Source organism: Carlito syrichta, unplaced genomic scaffold, assembly GCF_000164805.1.
Source record: "Carlito syrichta isolate Samal-C Ts95f unplaced genomic scaffold, Tarsius_syrichta-2.0.1 Scaffold74859, whole genome shotgun sequence".
Classification (NCBI taxonomy): Eukaryota; Metazoa; Chordata; class Mammalia; order Primates; family Tarsiidae; genus Carlito; species Carlito syrichta.
Genome location: NW_007018955.1, coordinates 299,515 through 327,288, shown reverse-complemented (window position 1 = coordinate 327,288; position 27,774 = coordinate 299,515). Strand labels below are relative to the sequence as shown.

At 37.4% G+C, this 27,774-nt stretch overlaps 1 protein-coding gene across 33 annotated transcripts in view; it reads right to left on the bottom strand.

The window, feature by feature from the left end:
- Positions 1–27,774, bottom strand: part of RIMS1 (regulating synaptic membrane exocytosis 1) — a 192,377-nt gene that overhangs the window by 104,790 nt on the left and 59,813 nt on the right. For 13 of the 33 annotated variants that reach the window (XM_008053497.2, XM_021710006.1, XM_021709934.1 and 10 more), the window contains 2 exons: positions 17,852–17,923; positions 10,358–10,470 (listed from right to left, as the gene is read on the bottom strand). In XM_008053497.2, coding sequence (XP_008051688.2) covers positions 10,358–10,470; positions 17,852–17,923 — 185 coding nt within the window. Of the gene's footprint in view, positions 1–6,326; positions 6,357–10,357; positions 10,471–11,531; positions 11,715–17,851; positions 17,924–27,774 lie in introns of all 33 variants that reach the window. The other 20 variants (XM_008053507.2, XM_008053514.2, XM_021709938.1 and 17 more) reach the window with 5 other exon arrangements.

Below are 27,774 nucleotides of genomic sequence, written 5' to 3'. Positions count from 1 at the left end.
ACTTGGGGGTTTTGTTTTTAAAAGTCTCATAACTGCCATATATGATAGAGTTAAATAATCCCTCTCATTTGCAACAACAAGCACAATTATCATGTAATTTCATTTAGTCTTTTAACAAAAATTTAGCTTATGTATAAAACAGTCAAATCAGGACACTTACTATATAGACTGCATTTTTGCTATAAGTATCAATATTGTGATAGATATTAAACAATATATCCTAGTTCCTCATGTGTAACTAACATCGCAATTTCACACACAAAAAATTGGGAGGGTTCAAAGGGTTGGCATTCTCACTATAAGCAACAAGCTGAATGATATGCTTCATGTTAAATAAATTGTGCTGCATTACCGCAGTTATTAAGAGCAGTGAAAATAAATCTTAACTGAAATTTTCTATTTTAAGAAATAACTTCTCTGATAATGGGACTCAAATATAAGAAACAGTATAATATGAAATATAAAGACTGAAAAATAACACAAGGTAAAAAAGTTTTAGCTAATCGAATCAGCATAAACTTTACCAAGACTGAATAGGACGACAATGTAATGTATAAACTACATCTTAAAGTATCTATCAAGAAAGACAGTTTAATATTGAAAGTTCTAAATGCAGTACTCGTCTCTGCCCACATATTTTTGGACTTTGGGGGAATCGGAATTATTTATGTAGATAACCATTCTCCATTCACTTGGAAGCAGCATGACAAAACTGTAAGTGCCTATGCATGGGATGACTAGGACTGATTATAGTCCTAGATATATCACAGTCATCAGTTCATCGATGCCATGGGTCAATTCTTGACGCTTCCCTCCACGGCTCAGAGCAGTTTCCAGCTGTCATAGTCTATGGTTCTATATTATTTCAATAGGGCATTGTTAAAGTACTTAAACTATATTTTTTGTATTTGAAAAAATGGAAAACTACAATGACTTTGTCTCTTGCTTATTAACTAACTTCCAGCATTTAAAAATGTGGTAACTTAACAAAACTATAGAGGTTAATGCAACAAAAATGTTCACTAGTTGTATTTTACACTATTATTTTCTACAATGTGTTTTTTTCCAAAAAAAATAGAGTTGTCTTTCAGTATCTGCTCAGGATGGATTCCAGGACCCCAGCATATACCAAAATTCACGAGGTACAAGTCCCTGATATAACACGGTATAATATTTATATATAACCTAAGCACATCCTCCGGTAAACTTTAAATCTCCTCTAGATCACGTATACTACCAAAGACAAGGTAAGTACCATATAAATAGTTATGATACTGTATTGCTTAGGGAATAGTAACAAGGAAACAAGTCTGTACACGTTTGGTACAGGTGAAACCAACCATGTTTTTCCCGAATATTTTTGATCCGTGGCTGGCTGAATCCATGGGTGTGGATCCATGGGCACTGAGGCCAAGTGTCTTGTGTTCTGTTCATGCTCATCCTTATTTCTGGAGTCATACAAGTGCAGTAAGAAACTTTGATATAACACTTATCCAATCTCCACGCACATATACACTATACATAAAGCTCAGATGTTCAAAATATTGTGACTCTGTAGAAATGCCCAAGTCCTGGGGCATTTTCTTGGAATAATGAATGTCAATTCACAAGTGTAAAAATGTTCCAAGTTGTTTCCCTTATTTCCTGGTATAATCCTCTTGGATGCTACAATTGTGCTGTAACAACACAAATAATAAAAGAAAATACCTACCTAGCATGTGAAACATAAAATGCAGTGAGTAACACATGATAGTGAAAGTACCACACTGCTTTAGGGCCTTTTAAAGAAAACAGCCTGTGTTTGGCATAGACAGCTGAGATGGAACACTAGCATAGGTGAAAGAGGCAATTTGTACACAGAATCAATCTGCCTCAGTGCAGTCCAGATCATAAGACCATGCTTGTTTCAGCATCTCTTCCACTGAGCTACCAGACCAGGTTCAGGATCACCACCTACAGACATCACTTCTCAGAGTCAAAACTGCCAAGAATCAGCAGATAAGAATGTCAGGTTTTGATGATAAAATCTGTCATTTACTCCTTTGTGTTATGCTAAGGTAAATAGCTTTTAAACCATGTTCAGCTTTTGAGAGGGAGCCCTATCTTCCTTAAGAGGTATTTTGAATACAAATTTCATGAAAAGGAGTTGAGTAGTTAAAGTTTTCCTAGGGTATAACAAAACCATTCATCGAGTGTCCTGTTGTTTACGCCAAATGATCTCTAATAAATTTAGTCATAATTTTTCATTATTCTAATACCACTTATGGCTGCAGAATCAAGCTTGAAAGTCTTGATGTGGCATAACTTTGCCAAATTCAATCTTGATTTCTGGCAGCCGCTTCCCATAATTTACAATATTTAGGGAGCATGCATAACTTTAGAGAAAATACATCAAAGAGCTTGTTTGCGGCTAGACACCTGCCTGCCTTCTAAGTTCCTCCACAAGGCCCCACAATGCTTGAGAAGAGCAGGGATGAAACCCTCACTACGCGTTTCCTGCAAGGGGAGGTTATGTTAGTAGGGGCTGAGTCCTCTGAAATGTCAAACAGCTACAAAGCTGTTATAAATGAACACAATTGTATTGCCCAATGGGAAAGTAGGGTCAGAACTGCAACTTCTGAATTGTTCTATTTAAGCTGCTCCACCCTCTGGGTCCCCTAAGTGTAGAGAGAAAGTTGGGAAGGATACATTAAAAATAAACTTTCACTATTGGAGCTCTAAATATTCATGATGTTCAAATTCATATATACTCATAATAAGTGCTTAGGAGAAGTAAGGCCCTTGAAGGCTACGAAACTTGCACCTTCAAATTGTAACACACAGCAACAGGAAGTGATCCACTGGGTAATATGCATCTAACAAATAACCATATAAGTGTACATAAAACTGAAATCCTTTGCTACTTAATAAGTAAAAATAACGCATATTCTGGAAAATACACACAGTTTACTTACTTTAGCAAAAGTTAAGTACAAAATCTGTTCCTATAAAGTTTCACAATATACTATGCTATCAAATTTCAAATGAAGTTACAATAAGTAATGCAACTGAAAATTACTAAAGTGAATGTTTTTTCACTTTTTTACACAAATTGCACTTAATTAAAGGTAATGCTCATAGTCCCATAAAAATATATTTTGCATAACTTGGCATTCAAACTGTTCTTGCTAATATTTAAAGAAGGAAAGTACAAGAAATTTAATTGATAATTTTTAATAGAAACCTGGGATTTAATAATACAATTGACTAGAGTCAATCCTTTAACAGTCCCTATGATCTGCTAATAAAAATTATGCATATTTTATTTGTAAAAAAGAAATAAAAAGCAACCAAATGCTACTTACTTTTTGTTCCTGGTCAAATAATTTAATTACTTGAACTCTACAATTGTCTTTCAATCTCCATGTGTATAAATTACACATTTTTTATGATAAAGGACATTCATATTTGTAGAAAACATACTATGATATGTTTTGTCATGATTCAAAATCACTTTCCAAAGTCAAAAAGTTAGTGCACATAAGAAATACTATCTAAAGGTATATACATTAGAAATTTATTATGACAAGAACATTTTTTCTCACCTTGAAGTCATTTAATTTCTGGTTCAGTTTTGATCTTCTTATATCATTATTTCGATGCCCCAAAACTACATTCATGGGCTCTTTAAAACTGTCCAAGAAATGTAGCAGAGAGGAAAAATGGGCTTACTTTTAGAATGAAGAGTTTAAAATAGGCCTATAAAGCAGTTTGTGAAGACTACAATGATACGGTCTCTCAGCTTTCAACATAAAAGAGGGAGTTCATAGGTAGGAGGGTAGTATGAACATTTACAGTTCCTGGGTTGACTTTTCAAGTTGAAGGATAGGGTTATCCCTCTCCAAACACACTGGCTGAGTCGCAGAGTCACCTTGAGGGGAAGCCAGGTGCAGAAGACTGAGTTGAGTGGAAAAACTAGGTCAGGGGAAGGTAGAGGAACTAAGTGGGCCCCTCAGGATTCTGGGGTGAGTGGGAACTGTGACAGGGACATGGTGCACGGATCCTACAGGCTGCGGCATTGAAATTGGGCTCTGCCTCCCAGTTTCTGTGTCTGCACCGGCTTGCACATAGCTCTTCACTCGATTTCAATAAACAGTAGTGAAACCCTTTCCATGTAGTTATGTGGTGAGGTATACACAGTGCCTTTTGCCTTTAGAGTAAAGTGGTTGAGAACAAGGTCTTTGGAGTGAGCCTTGTGTCCAGCTATCTCTTCACTGATTTGGAAGATGAACTGATAAAGAGTCATGATTTTAATATTTCTAAGCTTTAGCTTCTTCAGTGGGGAAATGAGATCATTAGTAGCTATGTCTCATGCTATTATGAAAATATAGTGAGGTAAATAACACTGACATATAGTAAGTGCTCAGTGCATTCTACCTACCATTAGTAATATGGATGGTACTTGACACATCTCTTTATGTGACTTTACAGATGAATGCTGGCAAATTAACAGACTGGTCCCCTGTAGTTAGGGTGACCAACTATCTTTGCTCAGAACTATCTTGGTTTTAGCATGGAAAAATCCTGCATCTGGCAACTCTCTCAGTCCTGGACACATTGGGAGCACTGGTTGTCCTACAAATCCAAGGAAGATTTGGCAGGGTGGAGACAACTCTCAGTCAGGACACACTGACCTCATAAAACATAACATACTGACCCACTCTGTAGAGAGGCCATAAATGTTCATACTCATGCACGAACATACTTCGTACTTTTGAATAAATGAATTAAGTCCAGGCCCATTTCTAATATGAAAGTCTAATGCTTTTAACACACACATTTATCTTGCAAATCCAACTATCTTCTTCTGAACTGAGGACAAGTACATTAACCATCTTTGTAACACTGGATTTAAAGTTGTGATTCAGATTCCCAAATTAAAAATGTAGGGTAGCTAGTACCTGAATATAAATATAATTACATTATATTTTTATAAATTCAAGTTAAATAAGTAATTGATATGATCTCCCATTTTCTCTTTGTAATACTGCAATACATAGCGCATACCTAAATATGCTCGGATTAGGAATCATATATTTAGGATCTGCTGCTTATTAAAACAGGCTGTGCCAGCACGTAGTGGAAGAAGTTAAAAGACAAGACCGGGCGGGGTCTGTGGCCTATGAGGCACCAGCAGTGGGAAGGGAAGCATCTGAACTTGAGGTTCCTCATTCATAAAATACAGATAATGTATTTTCAGGAGTAGCTATCACTAATTTATTTTCAAATACAGAGAAATGTACTTTTATCACATTTACAGCATTATGAAATTTTTTTTTTTATTTTTTAGTTGGAGTCTCACTCTGTCACCCAGGTTGGAGTGCAGCGGCATGCTCATGGTCACTGCAGTCTCTATGTGCTGGCCTCAGGTGATCCTTCTGCCTCAGCCTTCCAAGTAGCTGGAATGACAGGCACATGCTACCATGCCCAGCTAAGTTTTTGATTTACTGTCGAGATGAGGTCTCGCCAAGTTGCCCAGGCTGGGCTCAAGCCCCTAAGTTCAAGCAATCCTCTTACCTCGGCCTCTCAAAGTGCTGGGATTACAGGCTTGAGACACTGCGCCTAGCCATCATTATGCAATTTTAAATGTTACTAATGTTACCATGTTAAGCATAACACTCATGCTCAAATATTTACTTCTCGGGTCACCCACCATGAGTGATCCAGAACAGGAAACAGTGTGGACAGCATATGGTTGTGGGGTCTGAAACCTACAGGAAACTCACGTGCAAAGACCAAGAATACTAGATGCCTTCCCTTTCCTATGACTCTGAGAGAGATGGAACTAATAGGCATTGTGACACTCCTGGGGGTGACAGAAGCAGCACTAAGGCAGCAGCTTCCCAGGTGCATGACAGTTTGTGGGTCGAGGCATTCACGGGATCTGTCCTGGAAGGTACAATGGGGGAATTTTCTACCACTCTGACCAGATGTTACCCTGGGGATGGGGTGGGAATTAAGCTCTCTATCTATGAAAGCAGGGTTATAAACAATAAACAGACACAAAGAATATGTTGTCACTTTCCAAGGAGAATTGTTTTCTAGTTGTCAGCGTGGACAAATATATTTTTTAAAAAATTACTAATTTCAAAGTAATCTTTTCCTCTTTGGTGTGAACTGCTCACAATATGAAAGAATGTATACTAAATGCCCTATGAAATCATTTCAGGAAAATAACTATATGTTAAATAACTTTGCTCATCATTTCAATAAATACAGCTATATAACTTGCATATTATTTTTAAAAGTAACAATATTAAATGATAAAAAGTTATATTAATATTTACCTTTTGTGGAAGAGTTATGTTTTTCTTGTTCTTCAATGTATTAAATGCACATAATGATGGAAACAAAGGAAAAGAAATCAGCAAATTTATAGTTAGACATGGAAATGTGAATTAACACAATGGCATGAGTAATAAAAATGCATAACATATAATGTGACATGATAAACCACAATGACAAACCATGAGGTCCCAAATATGATACTAAATTAACCAAAGAAAGAATGAATACGGCAATTTGAAGATTTAAAATAAAACATAAACACTGAGGTATTAGTAGGTTTGTTATTTGAAAAATATATTCTGCAGCATTTTTTCTTGTGATTTATGAATCGTATAATATTTCAGTACCAATTTTCCTAAAACATTTTAACGTAAACCCATTGTGATTTTTATTGTAAAACCACACTTAACATTCATAACAAAATTTTTATCATTTCAAAAGTGATGGAATTTCAGATGAACTAACTGAAAGTCCATATGATAAAGAAAGGAAATGTTTTTCACGAAATAGTGGTCATTTTCTTCATACTATGTAAGTTTCTGTAACATTTTCCACATGAAAAAAATTATAATTAAGTAAGTCTTTCTTTCTCCTCAGACGAATTAAGCTGGTGTTAAAATACACTGAGTAAAAACTACACTTTAGAAAATCTCATTTTTTAGGCACTCTGCTTCCTACGTGTTTCATAAAGCTTCATACCCATCTCTTTTCTGGTGTCCTGGGACTGTTGGTCTAGCTGTGTACTTCTCAGGGACTATTGTTAGAGTTCTGGGTAGGAGATGCTTAATGAAACATAGTAAATATAACTGGCATTCCTGTATATGCTAGTCTATGAATGATCCTTAAATGCTCTTTAAAGACATCCACTTGAGCAAAAAATGCACCACAAGGATGGCCTCAGAAACCCACGCCTTTCTGATGTGACCAATCATGCTACCTTCAGCCTTACTCTACACAAGGGCTACACTGGAATATGATATTGAAACACAATCAGAGAAATCTCGCAGAAGTGTTGGCTTTTAATTATTATATAACATTATCATTACCTAAGTTGTAAGGCTACTTTTTCGAATGCTCTATCTCAAACTCTATACTTTGGTCACGTCCTTTTTTTAATCCTAAAAATACTTTAACATAATCTGACTCTATGCGGCAAACAGACTAATATTACTAGTTTTTAAAGGAAGCTTTACAATACTTTTTATAGCACTATTTAAACATATCTTTTTAAATGATATGTTTGCCTTTAAAATAAGAGATACAGCTTTTTAAAATCAAAATATATATATACATATTTATCTTTATTTTTGTAGAGACAGGGTCTCACTGTGTTGCCCAGGCTGGTCTTGAACTCCTGGTCTCCCAAAGTGCTGGGATTACTGGCATGTGCCACCACGCCCAGCTGAGAGAGATATTGCTTTTATAGCACAAAGAAAGAATAATAAATCTGATTTACAAGAAAAGCAAACAAACATAAATCTAGTGAAACAAGCAAGTTGTCCTGGCATACATCCTGAAAACTATAATGTACATAACTGTGTCCAGAACTTGTATAAGAATACAATTCTTTAATAAGTACACCAAGAAGTTGTATTACCATCCTAAAATCTAAAACATTTGAAAGATCCCTTCATACCAATCAGCTATTTAGCAATTATTTTTTTAAAAAAGATAGCCACCCATTGTTAAAAATTAAAAACAAACAATAAATAAAACTGAAAGGAAATAAAGTGCAGTAGAGGCTTAATCAACTGTAAACAGACCACAGTCAGCATTCGTCTTCACAAGAGACAAAGTGTAAAAAATAATATTGAAAGAAATAAAAGACATAATTCTATAGCCTAAAGAACAACAATTAAATCAATCTTAACTAAAAAAAGCTAAATCCTTTCCAACTCAGACATCAATTTAGAAATTTACTTTTCAAAACATATTGTAGGACAAACAAAGCTTTCATGTTCACGGTTCGATCTGAAACAGATCCATGATAACATGGCAGCAGGCAATGTGACCCTTTACCACACGCCCCAAAGCATGAACATCATGAATACCATGTCCATTTATATACAAGACACTTAGGTATAATCACAAATGCTTGCTGTTTGCACATGACTCTTGAGATCATATATTTCAGGAACCTCAAATGATCAAAAGCATTTATTAGTGTATTTGTGATATTAAAATAAAATCATCAGTGCCATTCTCGGTCATTTCCTTCCTCCCATCTCAATTCAATCTCTACAAATTGAAGATTTCTCTGAAAGATGAACATCATCAACAGGAACACTGACATTAATAGAACACAAGCTTTTAAAAAAAACAAAACCCAACATACAAGTCAACCAATTTTGTAGAACCAACACTTATTTCTACAGAAATAATATGATTGCAGTCTCACTCTGTGAGAGCCATATACAGTACTCTTATATGCCTTCAACCCCATAGAATGTTTATTTGCAACTGTAGGAAATGCAAAGAATTTTAGGAGCACTTAACATTTTGGTTATCAATCTTTAGCAAAATACGGCCAGTAACACTGAGTTTGTAATTCAACACTGAAATTTGCAGTTCTTTTAGTTGTGCAACAGGAGTTCAGGAACAGATAATTTTTAAAACACCAACTTTCATCTTTAAAATTTTAAAACAATTTCATTTGGGTTATTTCTAGAGTTTCAATAACATTAATTATGAATAATCTTCTCAAAATATTCCCAGGAATTAAAAAAATTTATTAAACATGTGAATTGATAATTTCCATGAATTAATTGCTATTTTAGAGAAGAAGTCAGTTTCACAGTGCATCGTACTCTTCTGATCAGCTAAATGGATACCCTCAGAGCAACCCAGAACACAAAAGCATAAATCGGTACCAGGACATGTTTGAAAAATGCAAACCCAGAGCTCATTGTACCAGTATTACTCTATTCATAGGCCGATACCTCTTAAAACCTATACTAATATTTCTGAAATCAAGTATTCTGCATGGCGAACTGCCACATCAGCCTCTGAAACAATATGTTTGTCTTCTTAGATAACATTTCTGTGATACAAGTCAGTAAGGCATTTCAACTAGGTGAAAAAAATGTGTACCCAGCACCCCCGGTATAGAAGGAAAAGCAAATATTCCATCAGCAACACTCAACACTGTTGAAAAAAATATTCAACATAGTATCCTTTCAGTTATTTCATAAGGATGAAAATTTCCAATAAGTGTTTTAAGCATAAGTCCACTGCATTTATATTATAATCCCAAATTAAAAGTTATTTCAGTAAATTGCTTAACAAATCCCCGATAAGAAATATGTGAGGAAGAATCATTTCACCTACAGAGAACTAGGATAGCACTCTGGGCCACATGAACACTATCTTAACCCGGTATCTCAATCATCTACTCAAGTCGTTACATTCCCATTCATATTCTCTCTCTCTCTCTCTCTCTCTCTCTCTCTCTTTCTCTCCTCCCCTTCCTCCCTCTCTCCCTCTCTCTTTCCCTCCCGTCACTCGGAAAATAAAACACAACATATATATGTATAAAATAAGCAACTCTTTAAGCAATATGAATCATTGAAGATGCTTATTTTTTCATCATCAAACTTATATAGAAATATAGGATACTGTCAATTAAGTTAAAATTGTATACATCATTAAAGCATTCAATATGATGTTTAATTTTAAAAGTTTTAAAAGGTAAAGTAAGTCTTCTTTTAACACAGAAAATACCATATTGCACTGAGATTTTACAACATTTTATTGTCTTCCTTTGTCTCCTTGGAAAAAAGTGTGTCTAGACCTCCATCCATTCTATGCAATGACCGTCTGAAATTCATTTGTCCACTCACTTATCATAAATTGAGTGCATGCTATGAACCACTGTAATCAGGTGCTGGGATAAAAGTCTCAGAAACGTAGATTCTTAGGATTCAGAAAGCGACATCTAATCATAATACCATTCATTTCATAAAAGGAATATTGAAAGAGGGAGTTTTCAAAAGCAAGATTTTTTGGGCAGAGAGCTCTCCTGATGGGATACCTTGTTCTAGGCTGCCGCTTCGCACGGGCACCTGGGGCAGCTGTCTTCCCCGGCGGCTGGTGGGCGGTGTGTCCGCGGGAGGAGACCGGGTTGGGCTTCCCTGCCGGTGCATTCTGCAGGCAAGAGTCAAGGGAGGAAATCATGAAACTCCAACACAGCTGACAAAAACCCTTTCCTCCTTCCTGCTCCTATTAAAACAGACTAAACCCTCTCACTGGGCTGTTGGAAGCAAAATCAAATACTTTTTATGATATGTATAAAAGTAGTATTACCAAAAAAAAGGGGGGGGGTGCTAAAAGAGACAGGGCAATGTTCTGCATAACAAACTCCTGAACTGAGCAGAATTGAATTTGCTTCTTTACATTGACTTTCTATGAATCTATGCTTTCTGGGCAAGCTTTTCATTTTTGATTCATTTTTGGCAGTGCTGAACCAAGTATATTTAGTCACTGCCTCTGGATCTTAATAATTTAGTTAAGAAAGGCTGGTCTCTAAATTGCTATTATTAAATCAATATATGCTCTAGAATTATTTATAACTGATAAGGATGATTCCAGTTGTAGACTTTTATAAGTTAGCATTCTTTAAACTTAATACTTAAAACAGGAAAAACCTTGGAAGTTATTTAAAATGATATTGGACACATTATAAGATTCCCTGTTGCAAGGATGAAGCCACAAATTCTTCACAAATTTGAGAAGAGTGCTGATATATTACTACTGCCCAGGATTAAGCTGACTTCCACCTGATGGAATTTCAACACTGTTCAAGCTAATGAATATTAAAATACTAACACTTTACTGGATACATATAAAAGGCTTTTAAAAATTCCTCCTACACTATTTAAAGTAATACACATTTCATTCCAGGTAATTAATCATAGAAAATGTCCCTTTATTTAAAAATTATATATGAATATGCCACAAACAGATGGAAGGACACCACACAGCCGAATTTCATTTCCAGTGATGGCTGATTGGCAGAAGCCATAGAGTCCCATCAGCACAGTAAAGGGAAATGCAGGTGGTAGAGGATGTGGGAGATTTCAGTGTCACAAAGAAAGGGTTAAAAATTATGGTGTCATGATGAGTGAAAGCTCCGTGCTCGGGAAGGCACAACACCACACCAACGCCCGCAGGCAGGACATGAATGCTGCTGGACACTGAACAGCGACCTTGTCAGAAGTGGAGAAGGTGGTGCAGACCCTCCGGGCACCAGATGGTGCGTAGAGCACAGCGTTCTGACACTAGGGTGCTCACTCGACCGGGAGCGAGCAGGGTGCTTGCCCCTAATGCCTGGCTGATCGGTCGCTCTTGGGGCTGCGTGTCCCCTTCTAGAAAGGCATGGTGGGAGAACCCTAAAACATTAGGGCCAAAAAAGATCTCCAGTCAGCAGGTTCACATGAACTTTGACACCAACACATTTGTCCAAGGAAAACCTGGTTACTTTACAAGACAGTCATTTTATAGAACTGGAAGAAAACTCATCATGCAATGACCAAAATGGAGCTCAGATCCCACAGACAAGTTATTACTGCACATGTGAATGTTATGTGTTCTCAACGGCTGACCCGGGCTCTCTCACATAATCAACCTCTTGCGAGGTCCACAGCAACAGAGACTTCAGTCTCTAGTGTTCTATGAAGCTCAACTCCAGTGCCCAGAATACAGCTGCAGAGAGCAGAGCTCAGTGAAGGTATGTTGACTGAACAAGCAACTATCACTAGAATAACAAATACAGGGACTTCAAGGGCTTACTTTCCAGAAGAAATACTGCAGAACTCTGTGTACATTTTACAATTTTTATAATTTTACTCTGTAATAAAGCAAGTCTATGCCAAATACACAGCAAAAAAAGGATGCCCTTTGAGGTTAATCTAAGCAGATCAAGAAACTAAAATAATATAAGATGGTATGCTTGTTACCATACCAGTTGTAATTAATGCTTCATTAATTTCATGACTGATTAATGCAAATAGCTACTGTATAGACAAAAACATTTTCTGTTAGTAGAATAATGTCAGAAATGGTATTTGTTCCTATTTTGACAGTTACCTTAATATGGTACTCAAAATTATTATAAATATAATTAATTAAGAACTAAGAATTAAAATCCAGTGTTCTATAAACATGCATTTATTTAAAACGAACATATGCTTTTGCCTTCTTCATCATTTGGGATATAAATTTTAAATAAAATTCATGATTAAAATACTTAGTGTATATTATTTTGATAAATGAAATGACACGACACCTTATCCCTGTTAAAGCAAAGCTGCAAAATATACTTAAGTGACTTAGCGTGCGTGAGAAAAAAGAATATACATTTACCACCGTATATAAGTGAGTGATTTATTTGACTTCCACTCAGATTGATAGTTTTCCTTTAAGTGAAATGCTTTTTAGAACTCTAACGATTGTGATTTGGAGGCTCTTGTCCTTCTAAGTACAGTGAATGCACCAGACTGATGAGAACAAAAGCTGTACCACTTGGGGCGCTCACGAAGGGGCATTGCATTTCCTTGGGCTATGGATTAAAGAATTCTTCATCAGACCCAAAAGTCTGTACTGTCACCTCAATTTACAGATAAAAATAAAAAGTAACTAACAACATTCTACACTTCAACACTTCATTCTGAATTGTCTTTTTACATGCACTCAACCGTACAGAATCAATTTCTATGAGATAGATGAGATGATCTTTCCAATGATAAGAGTTTTATTGATTACTCTTTAAAAGCCATTATCATGAGACAAACTTCAGGCAATTCTTGTTCACAGTACAATTTCTAAATGGGGGTTGAAAACCAAATTCTGCAGCTTTTACCCTAGTACTGAGAAATTTCATGGGTATTCAACATTACTAAGTTCTTGCCCCGTTCCCTAACGTAATTCGTAAGTACTGAAAGAAAACCTCAAATGTGACTTGAAATGTAAATAATGTAGGCAAACTCTTGTGGCACCAAATGAAATGGCAAAAGTATGAGTACAATTTCAGGGGCAAATAACAGCTTCCTGGGCAAAAACTTGTACATGCAGTTCGACCATGTGTGGCTCTGTCTCCCTCCCCAGCCTCGAGGTCTGCAGGTTGAGACAGCTGATGCTGAGATCAGTCAGCACAAGATCTGCTTCCCTCTGCCACGGAAAGTCCCTCGATCCTGCCATCACCGCTCTGTAGCAAGCATGAGCAGAGAGATCACAGGATTTGCCCAGAAGACCATTCCCCCCAGGGAGGACAGGAAGGAGGCTGCATGGCTGTCTGCGGAAAGGACTTGGGGGGAGGAAAACGCAGACCTGATGGGAAAAGAGCAAGGTGTCACAGAGGAGAGAGATGGAACCAAGTGGGTTTGTTGTGGGCAAGAGGAAAGGGAGATTAATCAGAAGAAATCAGGCAGAGTGTGAGGTTAAAGAATCTAGGTTGCTGATCACTGATCTTTTCAAGGAAATAGGATATGCTAAGAATGTGAGGATGTCAGAGGATGAAAGAGACTCGGAGCACACAAGTCAGGCAGATCAGGGAGCCAAGGACTGAATAAATAACAGTAAAATAACAGTAATGGCATTCCTGACCCAGCATCACTATGGGGCATCTACACACGCCATGTACAGGCTTGCTTGAGTGCATATGTGTATCATCTATAAATGTATATACATACATACACACGTGAAGGCACGTATTATGTATACATGCATGTGCATATCTGTGTGTGCACGTGTATACATGCACACGTAAGTACTTTTTTCTCTTCTCATACACTGAGAAATGTTATCATTATTTTATAGATGGGAAAGTGAAGAATCTTAAAGTGACTTAACAAAGAGACAAAGAGCTAAAAGTGGCAGAGTCAGGGCCCACACGGGTCTGCTCGCTCTCTGCTCTGATAGTGAGATTGTTTCTGTATCATGAGATGAAAAATGGCAATTCACATCTTAGGATGTGCCATTAACACAATGAGTATATGAATCCATACATGCATAGATGTATTCCCAAGAATTAAGTTGATGGGCAGATCCTAACAGAATTGTATTCTGGGGATCAAAATCTGTGGATATGGGTACGAACAGCACCTACTCTGATACACACATGCAGGCATGCAAATATATCCTCATTCTTTAAAATTGAGGCTTTTGAAGCAAAACTTCAGTTCACACTTAAGTATGCCGGGCTCTAGTTTGTTACCTCCTCCACATGTGTATATAAACATTTATGCCTGGGTTCAGTCTGTGCCTACTCTCTTCATCTAAGACTGGGGTTTTGTCTTGGACTTAAGTAAAAAACATTTCTCAATAAACCATAGGTCCCTGGGTAGACACTTTACTGCTGCAAGTGAACTTGTGGTAAACTGCATCTACTGAAGCCTAAAGATGGAGTCCTGGGCTTTTTAAATGACTTGCTGAAGGACAATCTGCACATGCTGGTCAAGGAAAGGGCAATAGCACCGCCTAGTGAAGCGCTTCAAAACACAAGTGCCAGTAAAGCGCTTCTAAACAGAAGACGCAGTGGAGCACTTCAAAGCAGGAATCCAGACAAAGCAGACCCATTAGGAAACTGAATACAGGCGCCACAGGAAAAAGTCACTGGAAGAGGAGGCAGAAGCGAAAGCCCCACTCTCACAGATGGATTCACAGGAAGATGAAAAGTCAGATTTTTATCTCACCAAAGAGCTTCCCAAGACATATGAAGCACCACTTTGAACAGCCAAGCCCAGGAGACATGACCAGTTCTGCTTGTCGTCTGTCTACACTGGTCATCATATCTTTCCAAATTTTTCCTTACAAGGCTATTTCCTCAAGAGGCCATGTCTGTGAGGCCAAGAAGAAGTCTTTAATATTGCAATCATTAACCATCAGATCTTCCCAGAAGACAATGCACGATGATGGGGTATGATTCCTTTTGAAAAGTTGTTCACTCGCAAAGGCCAAGAATCAGTGTCCGAAGCATTCACTCTGAGACCATGGCCCTCCTGGGGGATGTGACCTCAAGGTTTCTTCTGTAGAAATGAGAGCTAATATGAACCAGAAAATCCAGGCCAACTCTTCTTTTGAAACTAGCTATTCAACAATCCATTTTAAAACTAGGTATGTAATGTATATGCCAGTAAAAATCAGTGAAGAGCTCTAGTTACCATCAAACCAATCTACATATCTAAAAGGTTAGAGTTTTCTATATTAAGCTGCAAGCAAAGGCAGGAGTGATTGTCCTTGAACAGCTAACACTTTGGCATGAGAGTGAATCCCATCCACTCTGGAGTGGGATCAGTGTTTATCCAGAGGCCATATTCAGGGCTGCAGCAGCAGACACCCCATTATCACTCATGGGAGCGACATACCTGCTGCCAGCTCTGGAACTGTCTAGTATTTTGTATAATATGTCCTATTGTCAAAAAAACGTGTTCATGAATAGATCCTCAGCACATAATTGCACATAGTCGTCACTCAACTGAGATTTTTAAGTGAAATAAAAATAATAGAACTTTAAGGAAAATTTTAAATCATGTCACAATAATTGAAATTGTGTGGAGGGGGCTGGGAATGATAGCTGAAGATTGAAAACTTGTTTAAGGAACTTGAGTCATTTGCAAAGAGAGTAAATAAACTGCAGTTAGGTGAGTTGAGATTAAAGAATGTGAAGACAGAAATATAGTAAGCATTGTTTCATCACAGGCTATCTACCTTCTATCAATATTATCCATCAATCAACCTTTCCTATATCAGTCTACTTATCATTTGTCTATCACTTATCAATCAATCCACCATTTATGACTTGATCATCTCCTCTCATCTTTCAGTCATCTATCATCTATTAATCCATCATTTATCAATCTATCAACTATCTCTCATCTATCAATCATCTACCATCTGTTCATCATATATATCATCTATGACTTTATCTATTATTTATATGTTATTTATCAATCATCTATCTATTTATCTGTCCAACATCTATCTAGCTATCTGTGGATCATCAATCTCTTATCTATCATCCATTTTATCTATCATCTATCTATCTATCTATCTATCTATCTATCTATCTATCTATCTATCTATCCCCTTCCTCAAGTCCAACTCCTTTTTCTCCTTTTGTGAGCCCTCTGTATCCTTATTACATTGTGAACTGCATTCCCTAGAAAGTCAACATGTACATGGACCACTGTCCAGAAGTAAATTTCATCTCCCTTTCACCTGCCACATCCCTTGACATACCTCATGCCTACTCATTTTTCAGATCTCAACTCAGTGGTAACATCCTCTGGAAAGTCCCCCTCTTTTGCTACTCACTATTCTACTCCTTGAACATGGCACATATTTGTTAAGTAAATGGACAGATTCTATCCCAACCAAGCCTACAGGAATAACCTGGCTGGTGTCTCACATTTACCCCTTGACCTTTTGATCTATCTTCAAACATGTTGTCTTCCTGACCTATGATTCTAGAACTAAAACTTATCACTGCCTCCTATGTTTAAAACACATCAATGCCTCATGGGTGAATAAGGGGTTGAAATCTTTCCATGTGGTGCTGACGTGGCATAGCTACATCACTCCTGTCACCTCTCAGGGAGTCTCCAACCTGGGCTCTTACTTTCAGCCCTCTTTCCTGTCGTTTGAAACCTGTTCTCCATCCCAAAGCTGGCACAGTTCCCCAGATGCAAGAGCACCTCCAGCCTAAGTATCTCCTTACATTGACCCTCACGAGACACTCTGCTCCTCACATCACTTCCTATCCCATGGTCTGGCTCATGAGGCAGGTCCATGACCATGTCTTGGTCCTACTCACAGCCCACTCTGTTCCTGTTGCACCTGTGAGACCTGTGTAAGCTATGACACCCGAATACATGCGTTCATTTATGTCTGTGTCACTGGATGTGCTCCCAGTAATTGCTGGATAAGTGAATGGGTTAATAAATATAAGTTAGTTGGCACTTTTAGGTGATCTTATGGCTATGTTTCAAAAGCATTAATATGTTGTACTTAAAAACGTTCAAAAATTGTGAAGTTGGATAAACTGCAAACAAATGGTTATACATTTTCAAATTAACTCAGCATATATCTTTGCTTGTAATATATAAGTAGAAATATTAGATTATGAATTTGAAGAGAACAGATCTTTTAAAAAGATGGCATTAGTCAGATAAATAAGACACTCAATATATTTGCATATTTCAGGTATTATATTCACTGATAACATTTTAAATGATTTCGGAAACAAAGCATTGATGTCCTAATAAGTATGTAGAAATGTGTAAGCATTTAATCCTCATTAGTAATGATCACTAAGAGAAGATTATCTTTTAAATCCTGCGTTTAAGTTTGGCCTTCAAAATTACCCTTCTCTTGTTTCTCCCATGAGTCTGTTTCCACTCAGGTATATTTAGTCACAGGAATGTCCTTAAACAACACAATCAGTGTGTCAGAATGGACCCCACAAGATGGGTGGGAGCATCCTGACGTGTTCTGAGACGCGATAGGCAGCACAGCACAACACCAAGCCTACCTTTCCGCGTCAGAGGCAGTGCCTTTTCTAGTCTGTTTTTGGATGCTAGATCTTTCAGACTTTCTGGAGTGCCTGTGGAATGAAATGTTAAAGAAACACAAAATATATGATGAATAAAGCTACATTAATACTATACAATGATAAAAGCAATAGACATGAAAATGGTACTATCTTACTTAAATGGCTTGTCAGTCAGCATTTTCAAAATAAAAAATATACGATAATAAAATGAAAATCAGCTGGTGCTGAGTATATGATTGGTGTCCAACAGGAGACATGAGACATGGGCCTTCCGCCAGGCAGAATGTCCACCACAGCCATGGTCGGATGTGGACATGCCAAGCGGCCGTGCCTTCATGAGGGAACACACGGGTGAGATGGGTGGTGAGGGTGAAAGTGGGTTGGGTGCTGAAAGACCTCAGAAGGCATCTACAAGCTGGCACCTGGTGCTACTGGGATGGTTTTGTTTGGTTGGTTCCCATAAAATGATAAAGAAAAGAAGAGAAGATGCTATAGTGGAAGATGTTTTACATAAATGAAAGTTTCATACATAACTATTCCAATTATTTTAAAATTATCATGAAGATGTTTTCATAAATCACCCAGCATTTTAAAAAGCACATAGCATTTTAATCACATGACACAACTCAAAGAATTAATTAAGTCCCCAATTTATTCCACTCTTCAAAAGTATATATGTACTGAACACCTGACACTGGAAATTTATTCTCCCACAGAAATAATGTTACAGAGAAAACTTACTTCTTCAAGGCAGTGTACGTCTGCCTAATCAGTCTAAAATGTCTTAACTACCACATGTTTGAAATAAATTATTGTGGTCAAGAAACACATACTTTCAAAAAGAAAAGCAATAAGAATGTGTATTCTTATACTGACTGATTCTCTAAAATTTAGGCTCTTTTTTTTGCCTGATATCTTTTCCTTCTAATAATGTGAGACAAACACCTGTCTCTACTTATTGACGTCAGACACCCTCTCGAGTGTACATGACATGCAAGTCCTCCAGGCACTAGGAGCACAACACAGCACACGTCTTTCTTCCCAAGTTGCATAGATGCCGGGCTGTTCCTCTCCCTGTCTCTTCCATTTTGATCACAAATTGGGGTCTCGCTATCTGCCCTTCAGTTCAGGGTGTCAGTGGTGTGTTCTTCAGACTCACATTACTCAACATCAACTTCTAAGACAAAAACAGGGAAGAGAGAGAGGAGGGAGACATTTCTCACTCCCCACATTCCCTCCAGCTGGAAGAGAGCACTCAGTCCACTCAGAGTGCCCCTGGGGCACTGGCATGAAGGGTCCACTCCTCTGTCGGAGGGCCACTGATACTGTTGGAGGGCCCCTGGGACACTGGCATGAAGGGTTCACTCCTCCGTCACCCACTCATTCCAGAGACACAGGACCAGGAACTCAGGGAGGTAGAATTCATCTACCGCATGACAACCCCCTAGAAAGGAAGGCGGTGTCTCCAGCTTATGGTGGAGAGTGTGCAGGGCAACCCCACTCAGTCAGAATGTAAAAAGCAGGGGTTAAAACATAAGTCTATCTGGCCCCTGAGCTATTTCTGCTCTTTACTGTTCACAATGAGAGTGGAGGGGTAGTAGGCACCAACACATGCCCTGAGGGGAGTGTGGGGTTCTAATACATGCCCTGTGGTGGGTTGGGGTCTTCAATACATGTCCTGTGGGGGTGGTGGGCGCCAACACGTACCCTTTGGGGGGTTGGGGGCTTCAACACTTGTCCTGTGGAGGTGGTGGGCGCCAACACACATCTGGTGGGGGGTGGGGAGGTCCCAACACATGCCCCATGGAGGATTGGGGTCTCCAACCTGTACCCCATGGGAGGTGGGGGGCTCCAACACATGCCTGTGGGTGCACCTCATTCAAGATGGAAATAGCCATGAAATCTGGGACAGGGCTGGGAAGCCACTACCAGGGGTAGCTCTCTCTAACGTTAGGACTCTGTGGTCTCTATGCTCCATGGTCAGGAAAGGGGTTGGACAGGAGGAGAGCAGGCAGGGCACAGCACACGGCTGACCCCATGGGGTGGCCACTGGAAAGCCTCTCACTGAAGAGGAGGCCTCAGCACAGGGCAGCATGGGAAGGAAGGAGAGAGAGGCAAAGTGGCAGGCCTACAAGCCCAGAAGGTGCCTGAGCTCAAATGCAAAGCAGCTCACGGTGTTGAGAGATGCATGCCTGCCCCAGTGCTCAGCTGTGCAGGAGAACAAGTGCTCTAGCTTGTCATCAGCATGAGGAGGGCAGATAGAGCAGAGGCTCAGGAGGGCCCCTGGGACACTGGCACGAAGGGTCCACTCCTCCGTCATTCACTCATTCCAGAGACAGGTGCTGAGCCTGCATGTGCACTAGGCATGGTCCAGGGACTCAGAGTGCATCTGTGAAGAAACAAAAATCTCCACCTTCAAGCAATTCTTATCTACTGGTGGAAGACAAAAAAAAAAAAAAAACACACAAACACACACAACAACAAAGAGAAACTCAAGCAGGGACATAAGAGAGCATGGGGTAGGAGACAATGCTAACACCAGAAGGATAAACCAGGAGGAGGCTCGGAAGTCCGGGTAAGGCGGACTTGGAGGGCTCGGGGCAGATGCAGTTGTACATGGGGTGGTCAGGATGGGCCTAGGAGACAGAGACATTTCGGCAAGGACTTCATATGAAGAGTTCACATGTCTATACCTTGGGAAAGAGCATCCCAGAAAAAGCACATGGCAGAGCCAAGGCCCCAAGCTTGACATGTGCCTGGTGCATTCAGGAACAGTGAGGAGAACAGAGAGGACTCAAGAGGGGTCAGATGAAAAAGCCTGGGGAGGAGGAGAGAGCAGCAGGTCCTGGGAGTCCTTGCACAAGCCCTCCGCATGGTAGAAGGCCTCAGGCAGCCTTCAGACACGCCTGTTTTTCTTCTTGTCCTTGGTGTTTTCTAGTGATCTTTCCAGATCCAACTGAGACTCAACTCCTATGTGAAATGCTTAAACTCTTCCTCCTCTTTTCATCTCCTAAAATTCATCAGATTTGTGTACTAGGTTGATGAGTAACCGAGGGTGGCAATGACGACATCAGTAGTATTTGACATGTAATAAGGGCTTTCTCTGCCTGCATAGTCACTTATCTCACTTACTCTTCTCAATCCAAAGAGGTGTATGACTCACTTTGTGAGTGAGAAGACTGAGGTTTAGAGAGGTCGAACAGCTTGTTACCCCCAACATCATCACTGACATCAAGTCAGGAGGAGAGTGGAGAAGCTATGACCTCAGTAGCAGCCATCCTGTCCATCTCTGGCCAGGGGCATAGATTTTAGAGTCAGGTGGGATTGAATCCCAGCTGTGTTTGGCTATCCCGGTCAAGTCACCGAACCTCTCTGTGCTTCAGTTTTATTTTCACCTACAGAGTGGCAATAATAATATATATTTTTATTATTATATAACAATATAATAATATAACCATCTCACAGGCTTGCTAATTTTAAACATTTCTATCTTGGTACTTGTAGTGTTTGTGTTTTTTTGTAGAATTGCATGGAACTAGGATCTGTAGTACTTCTTGCATTACTTAGAACTAACAAGTGGTGAGTACTATTAAAGTATTGTTTTAAATAATACATATCTGTTTCCTGAAGGCAAAGATCTTATTCATCTATAGGAGCATGATGGTAAATTTTCATAGAAAGGTTGCTAATCTGACCTTTTAATTTTTGTTTTCATTCTTACCCTCTTAGTAAGGATGACTATTTTTCTCCTCAATTACCATTGAAACTTTCTGTCATTGAAGATTCTTCTAATAATAACTACAAAGGATATGTTTTATGTCTTTATAATTTTTCTAACCACTTAACTGAACTAAAGTGATATATACTTGTAATAATTTCATGTAAAGCAAGAACAGAGAAAAAAATAGAAATCCAAATATCTTTTCGACCTCCAATCCTAAGTTACAGCTAAAGTATACTGTATAATTTAACATGGCTAGTTCTTAGACTAAACAGAAGCTTGAGATATGTAAATAGGAAAGATTAGAACAATACATCTTGTGGTCGGGGCCTGTGTCTGTTTGGGTTATCACTCTAACATCAACACCTAGCACATAGCAGTTGCTTCATAAGTATTTGTGGAATTGTTAAAAATTAATATTTTAAGTATTATCACAATTTGAAATCCTAAAAATTACAATAAGCAAAAAGACTATTAGGGTAATATAATCTATTTTATACCAAATTAAATCATTTGAGGCATGAAAAAAATCAACAACTTCTGGGCTTTAGAAAAATATAAAATACCATAAGTAAAATATACTTTCAGTGTTTTATTGCCTAATACATGATAAAATGTCGGTTATTATTTTATCATGATGTAACAGGGAAGCATAAACACAATTTTAGAGTCTATGGGACATCAGAATTCAACACAATTTTAGAGTCTATGGGACATCAGAATTCAATTAGTTTATCTACAACTAGTTAAGTTTACAGGTGAGGAAACTGAGTCCAGAAAAACTTAAGTGATTTATCCAACATACCACAGACCTTAATAAGTCACTGATGATAACACTGCCATGTCCTCAAGTGTTCAAGTTCTCTGTTGACTTGGCTTCACAGTGTCTCTGAATGACTTTGGTATAAACATTCTTTTTTGTTCTATTTAACTTTTTTGCCCTCATGACATTATTCATAAAGAATATTACTTTGGTTTAAACATAAATAATCAGAAAATCTGAGTTATTTTTCTTCATTCACCACTTAATAGCTGCATGATTTGAGCCTTATGTTTCCTAGTTCACAGGGCACAAATGAAATTCTTTAAAAGCTATAAAGGCACATTTAAAGGTAAACTATAACAGCAATTATTTTATTATTAAATCAAAGTGAGAGTAATAATCAGAAAACTGAGAATGTTTCTAATTAAATCTAATTCTTTTGAAATTCCATTTTCAATGATTATTCCTTCTCTTTCTGGTAAGTGTGAAGATTTATAAAATTTACTGGTGAAAAGAAATAAAATTATTAAAATCTATTACTGTTCTGTTTTCTTTTCCTTTTCAATAACTAATTTCAGTTAAAACAACTCCCTGAAGATATTGGTAAATACAGTAATTCCCCTACATGTGAACAAGTTGTGTTTTAAGAGCACATTAGTAAGTCCAACAAAGTTAGCCTATGTACCCAGCTAACACAATCAGTTACATCACTGTTGTTTTTATGCTTGCTTCCAGACATCTTAGACTTGAAATAAAGATACTGTACTACTGTAATCTAGTACTGTAAAGTACATAAATGTATAGCCACTTGCAGAGGATACACACACGGCAATGTACGCCAGACATGTGAACCAACTTATGTGATTAGTTTCAAAGTGCCAAATGCACACTGACATCTTTGAAAGTTCGCAACTTGAAGGTTAGTATGTAGGGGACTGAATATAAAGCTTTTCTAAAGATATTATAATTTAATTAAAGGATGAAACTAATATATTCACAAAATAATATTATTGAAGACTAATTTATTACAAAATAAAATTGTAGCCTGTTCTGCTTTGAAAAAAAGTGTGGCAGATCTACCACATGATGTCTTCATTTAATTGAAACTGACACTGATATCACAAGAATGCACCTGTCTACCTGCTACCTGAGTGTTTCTATTGTCTTAATGTGGAGAGCAAACCCCTATCATCCTATTTACTCACAAGTTTGGGAAGGAAAATTTTAAATCTGAATAAAATCAACCTAAATAAGAAATGCTCATCTGCAGTGACAACAGATGTATGTAACTAAGATACATTTACTTCCTGTAGATTATTAATATTTAATTAATAAATAGCCACTAAGTAGACTATTATTTTAGTTCATGGGGACATTCTGTTCATTCACATAAGGGATATCTTTTGAAAAGCACAGCTAATAAAGGATATCATAAAGGAAAAGAAATGATAAGAAATGCACTAAATTTATAAGTGGTTCTACACTAACTCTACAAGAAGGTGGCAACTGCCATGAATTCTGGAAATAAAAAATAGTATGCGATTTGTTTGTTCCAGAATATTTTCAACAGAGGAAGAAGATTAATTTATTTTAAATAGAAAAAAACCACTTGCTACTCTTGGTCAATATTCTTATAGACAGGCAGCTGCTTCTAAGTAACAGGTGTGGGAAACTAAAAATTTGGTCATTTGCAAAAGAAATTAGAGCTACTTTAGCAGAACAGCTCAGTAATTAATCTTAAACACAGTGAGATGTACACCAGACATATGAACCAACTTACGTGATTGGACATGCAAATGCATGTTGGCATCTTTGAAAGTTCACGACTTTAAGGTTCATATGTAGGGGACTTACTGTAAAGCTTTTCTAAAGATATTATAATTTTATTAAAGGATGAAATTAATATGTTTATGAAATAATAATATTTAAGACTGTTTTGTAACAAAATGCAACTGTAGTCTGCTTTGCTTTAAGTAATTTGAAGTTCTGGAAAATGGAGTTCAATTTTGACAAATATTTTTAGCATTTGAGTAGTACACCAATAAATTGCACCCTTGAAAACTAAGTATATTGATTTTAAAAAACAATCAAAATGTTGGAGTCAGTAACTCCAGTGATGTGTTAAAATATATCTCAAAATGTACCTAATGAGAAAACTGCATTTTCTTGAATAAAGTATTTACCAAAATAGCAGAATAAGACAATAATAATTGCCAATACTTATGTATGTATGCATGTATTTAAAAGACAGGGTCTTGTTCTGTCACCCAGGCTGGAACGCAGTGGCGTGATCACAGTTCACTGTAAGCCTCAACCTCCTGTCCTCATGTGATCCTCTTGCCTCAGCCTCCCAAAGTACTGGAATTACAGACATGAGTCACTGCCCCTAGGCTTGCCTTTCATTCTTAAGTACTGCCGATTAGACTGTAAGCACTAAACTCAGAATATTGATGGTCAGGGTCATGTTGAACTAAATTATTTCCTAAATGGCTACTCACAATTTCAAGATACAACTAGGTGTAAGTTTTGTTAAGATTCATAGAATTGCCGGGCTCGGTGGCTCAGCCTGTAATCCTGCGCCTTGGGAGGGTGAGGTGAGTGGATTGCCTGAGCTCGCGGGTTCGAGACCCGCCTGGGCAGCGAGACCTCATCTCTACAATAAATCAAAAAATCAGCCGGGTGTGTTAGTGTATGCCTGTAATTCTGGCTACTTGGAAAGCTGAGGCGGAAGGATCGCTGGAGCCCAGTGGGTCGAGGCTGCAGTGGCCGGGAGCAGCCACTGCACTCCAGTCTGGGCGACAGAGTGAGACTCCAACTCAAAAAAAAAAAAAAAAAAATTCATAGAATTGTGTATACACAAGTCCATAAAAATTACCTTTTACACATTAAAATAATGACATTTATAAAGAGAAACTTGTAATTGGAATCATTTTTTTTCCATTTCACTTGAATATTTGTTTTTTAAAGTCATAACATTTTTAGCAGTAAAACTACAAGGAACTTTTCACTACAATGTTAAGGTTAGAAACATTTCCTGCGGTTCCAAATTTATGTATTTTTTCTTCATAATTGTTTTAAATATCCTAAAGCTTCCAGAAAATACCTCTAGATCTAGATAAACCTACCTCAATATTAATCCAAGCAAATCTATGGCACCACCTGAGATAGCGTCAAGAATGCCTGCTGTTAAAGTTAAATTATGGAGAAATGGTTCATTAAAAACTGTTTATATGAGTGCACATTTATTCTATGTGTCTGTGCACACATTTATGCACATGGGAGATAAAAGGAAAACTAAATACTTTTGACTTATTTGAATGTATTAGAGAGCTCTCATAAACAAGAATTTACTTTTTGTATTACAATATTATTTTTAAAATAGTCAAGTATGACCCTGATACAAGGCATCCAAAGGCTAACTGTACAAATTGCCACTAACTTTAGAACATTTTTCTGACTACCAGTGTGTCCACGGGCAAAAGTTGCCTAATGCTCGAATTTTTATGAATATTCACTATATTCAAATCTGATTCCAGGATTACTTCATCTGGAAATTATCAGAAACTTCTGAATGAATAAAAGTCGACGAGAGGTGAAAGGCAGGTGTTCATTAAGGTATGCCAAGTGACTGACATGCACACTTATGAATTTAGCATTAGTTCACTTATGAATTTAGCATTAGTTCATGTACTTTTTCTCTCATTTTATGGGCATATATTATTCTTATATTTTAATAAGCACTTATTATTAATAATGTTCTGTTCTCATAGTATGAAGCTAAGTAAAACACATTTATTTTGGTCAAACATAGGGCTTATTTGCAAATAAGTCATCCGAAAAAAGTAAAATATATAAGGGGACCCCAAAAAAACCCAGAATTATTTTTTGGAAGGCACGCCCCTTGTAGTACAGGCTCCCCCTGCTAGGTAAGCGTTCTAGGAACCCATCGATATCAGTATACCTGCTAATGTTGTAAGAGGCTACACTGGGATTCAGTGAAGTTTTTTGGAAATTGTTTTAGTGTGTTTGCCCATTCATGATGAGTGGTTTATGAGGACACCTGTCCACACTATGCTGAATGTTCACCAGTTTTTGACCAAAACCAGAATGACCCCCATGCTCACCCTCCTTATTCACCTGATCTCACTCTGAGCAACTTTTTTTCTGTATCTTCAGATTTAAAAAAAAGTCCTCAAAGGGAAACATTTTGCTGATGGTGGAAGAGGTGAAACAAAAAATGGCAGAAGCATTAAAAGGCATCAAAATTGACGAGTTAAACCCTGTTTTGAGCAGTGGAAAAAGCATCTCCTTAAGTGTATTGTATCAAATGAAGAGTACTATGAAGATGACTGAAGTTTAAACATGTAAGAATAAATACACAATTTTTTATAAATAAATTCCGGGTTTTTTTAATCCTCTCTTATATATTGAAAATTATATATTTAATCTTATCTAAAGGGATCATTTTTGCTCATAAAATATGTCCTTACAGTTCTATATACAATCTAGGAAACCAAATAACATAATTAATTAATTTACCATTAAACAAAGCTAATAACATCTCCTGTATGGAAGAACTAAGACTATTATTTGGATTTCCATTTTGCTTAATTATGAGCAGATAAACCTACATTTACAATAGTTATATTTCTCACCACCATATGTACTGTCCTATACTCTGCCATTACAGACGATGAAATCCACTGTTTTATTTGTTTTGAAATACATTGAAAGGCTTTCCAGAAATTTCTTTACTGAAAGAAAATTCCAAGTTCTTTGATGTTCAGGACGTTGTCTTTTTAAATCACTGTTGTGACACTGCCACTCACTAAATATCTGTACATTGTACAAGAAGCAATAAAGATGTAAATTTTAATTTGATTCTCACAACTATTTCTTATACTTATTTGAAAAGATTTTGCCTTTGTAATACTTTTTAAATTGGATTTACTATTTTTTCTAGTGTCAGAAACTCTATCCTAGAAATCAGACAGTAGCAGAAGAAATTATTGAATTCTAAATATGTAAATAAAAATAATATTAGGAGATAAATGTGTTAGAGATTACAACATGCTAACATATTTCTGAAACCTTCAAGAAATATGTCTGTGGTCTTTTCCAACATTCATAAAACCACTATTTTTTCTTACTAACGGTGTTTTGCTTTCCTTCAGTCAAAATCCTGATGATATCTTGATTAGTTACAAATGCAGAATATAAATTGTATCACTCTTAACTAAGGCTCAAATTACTCTACTATACACACACATACTACAAAAAAGAAAGAACCTGTATGTTCATATGACTAGTTGTTCTATTTCTGAAATACTACATCTACTTATCTACCTACTAAATATCACCAATGTGTTGCTTACACCAGAAGAGAAGCAATTCAAATGCCCCAAAACCTCTGTGACC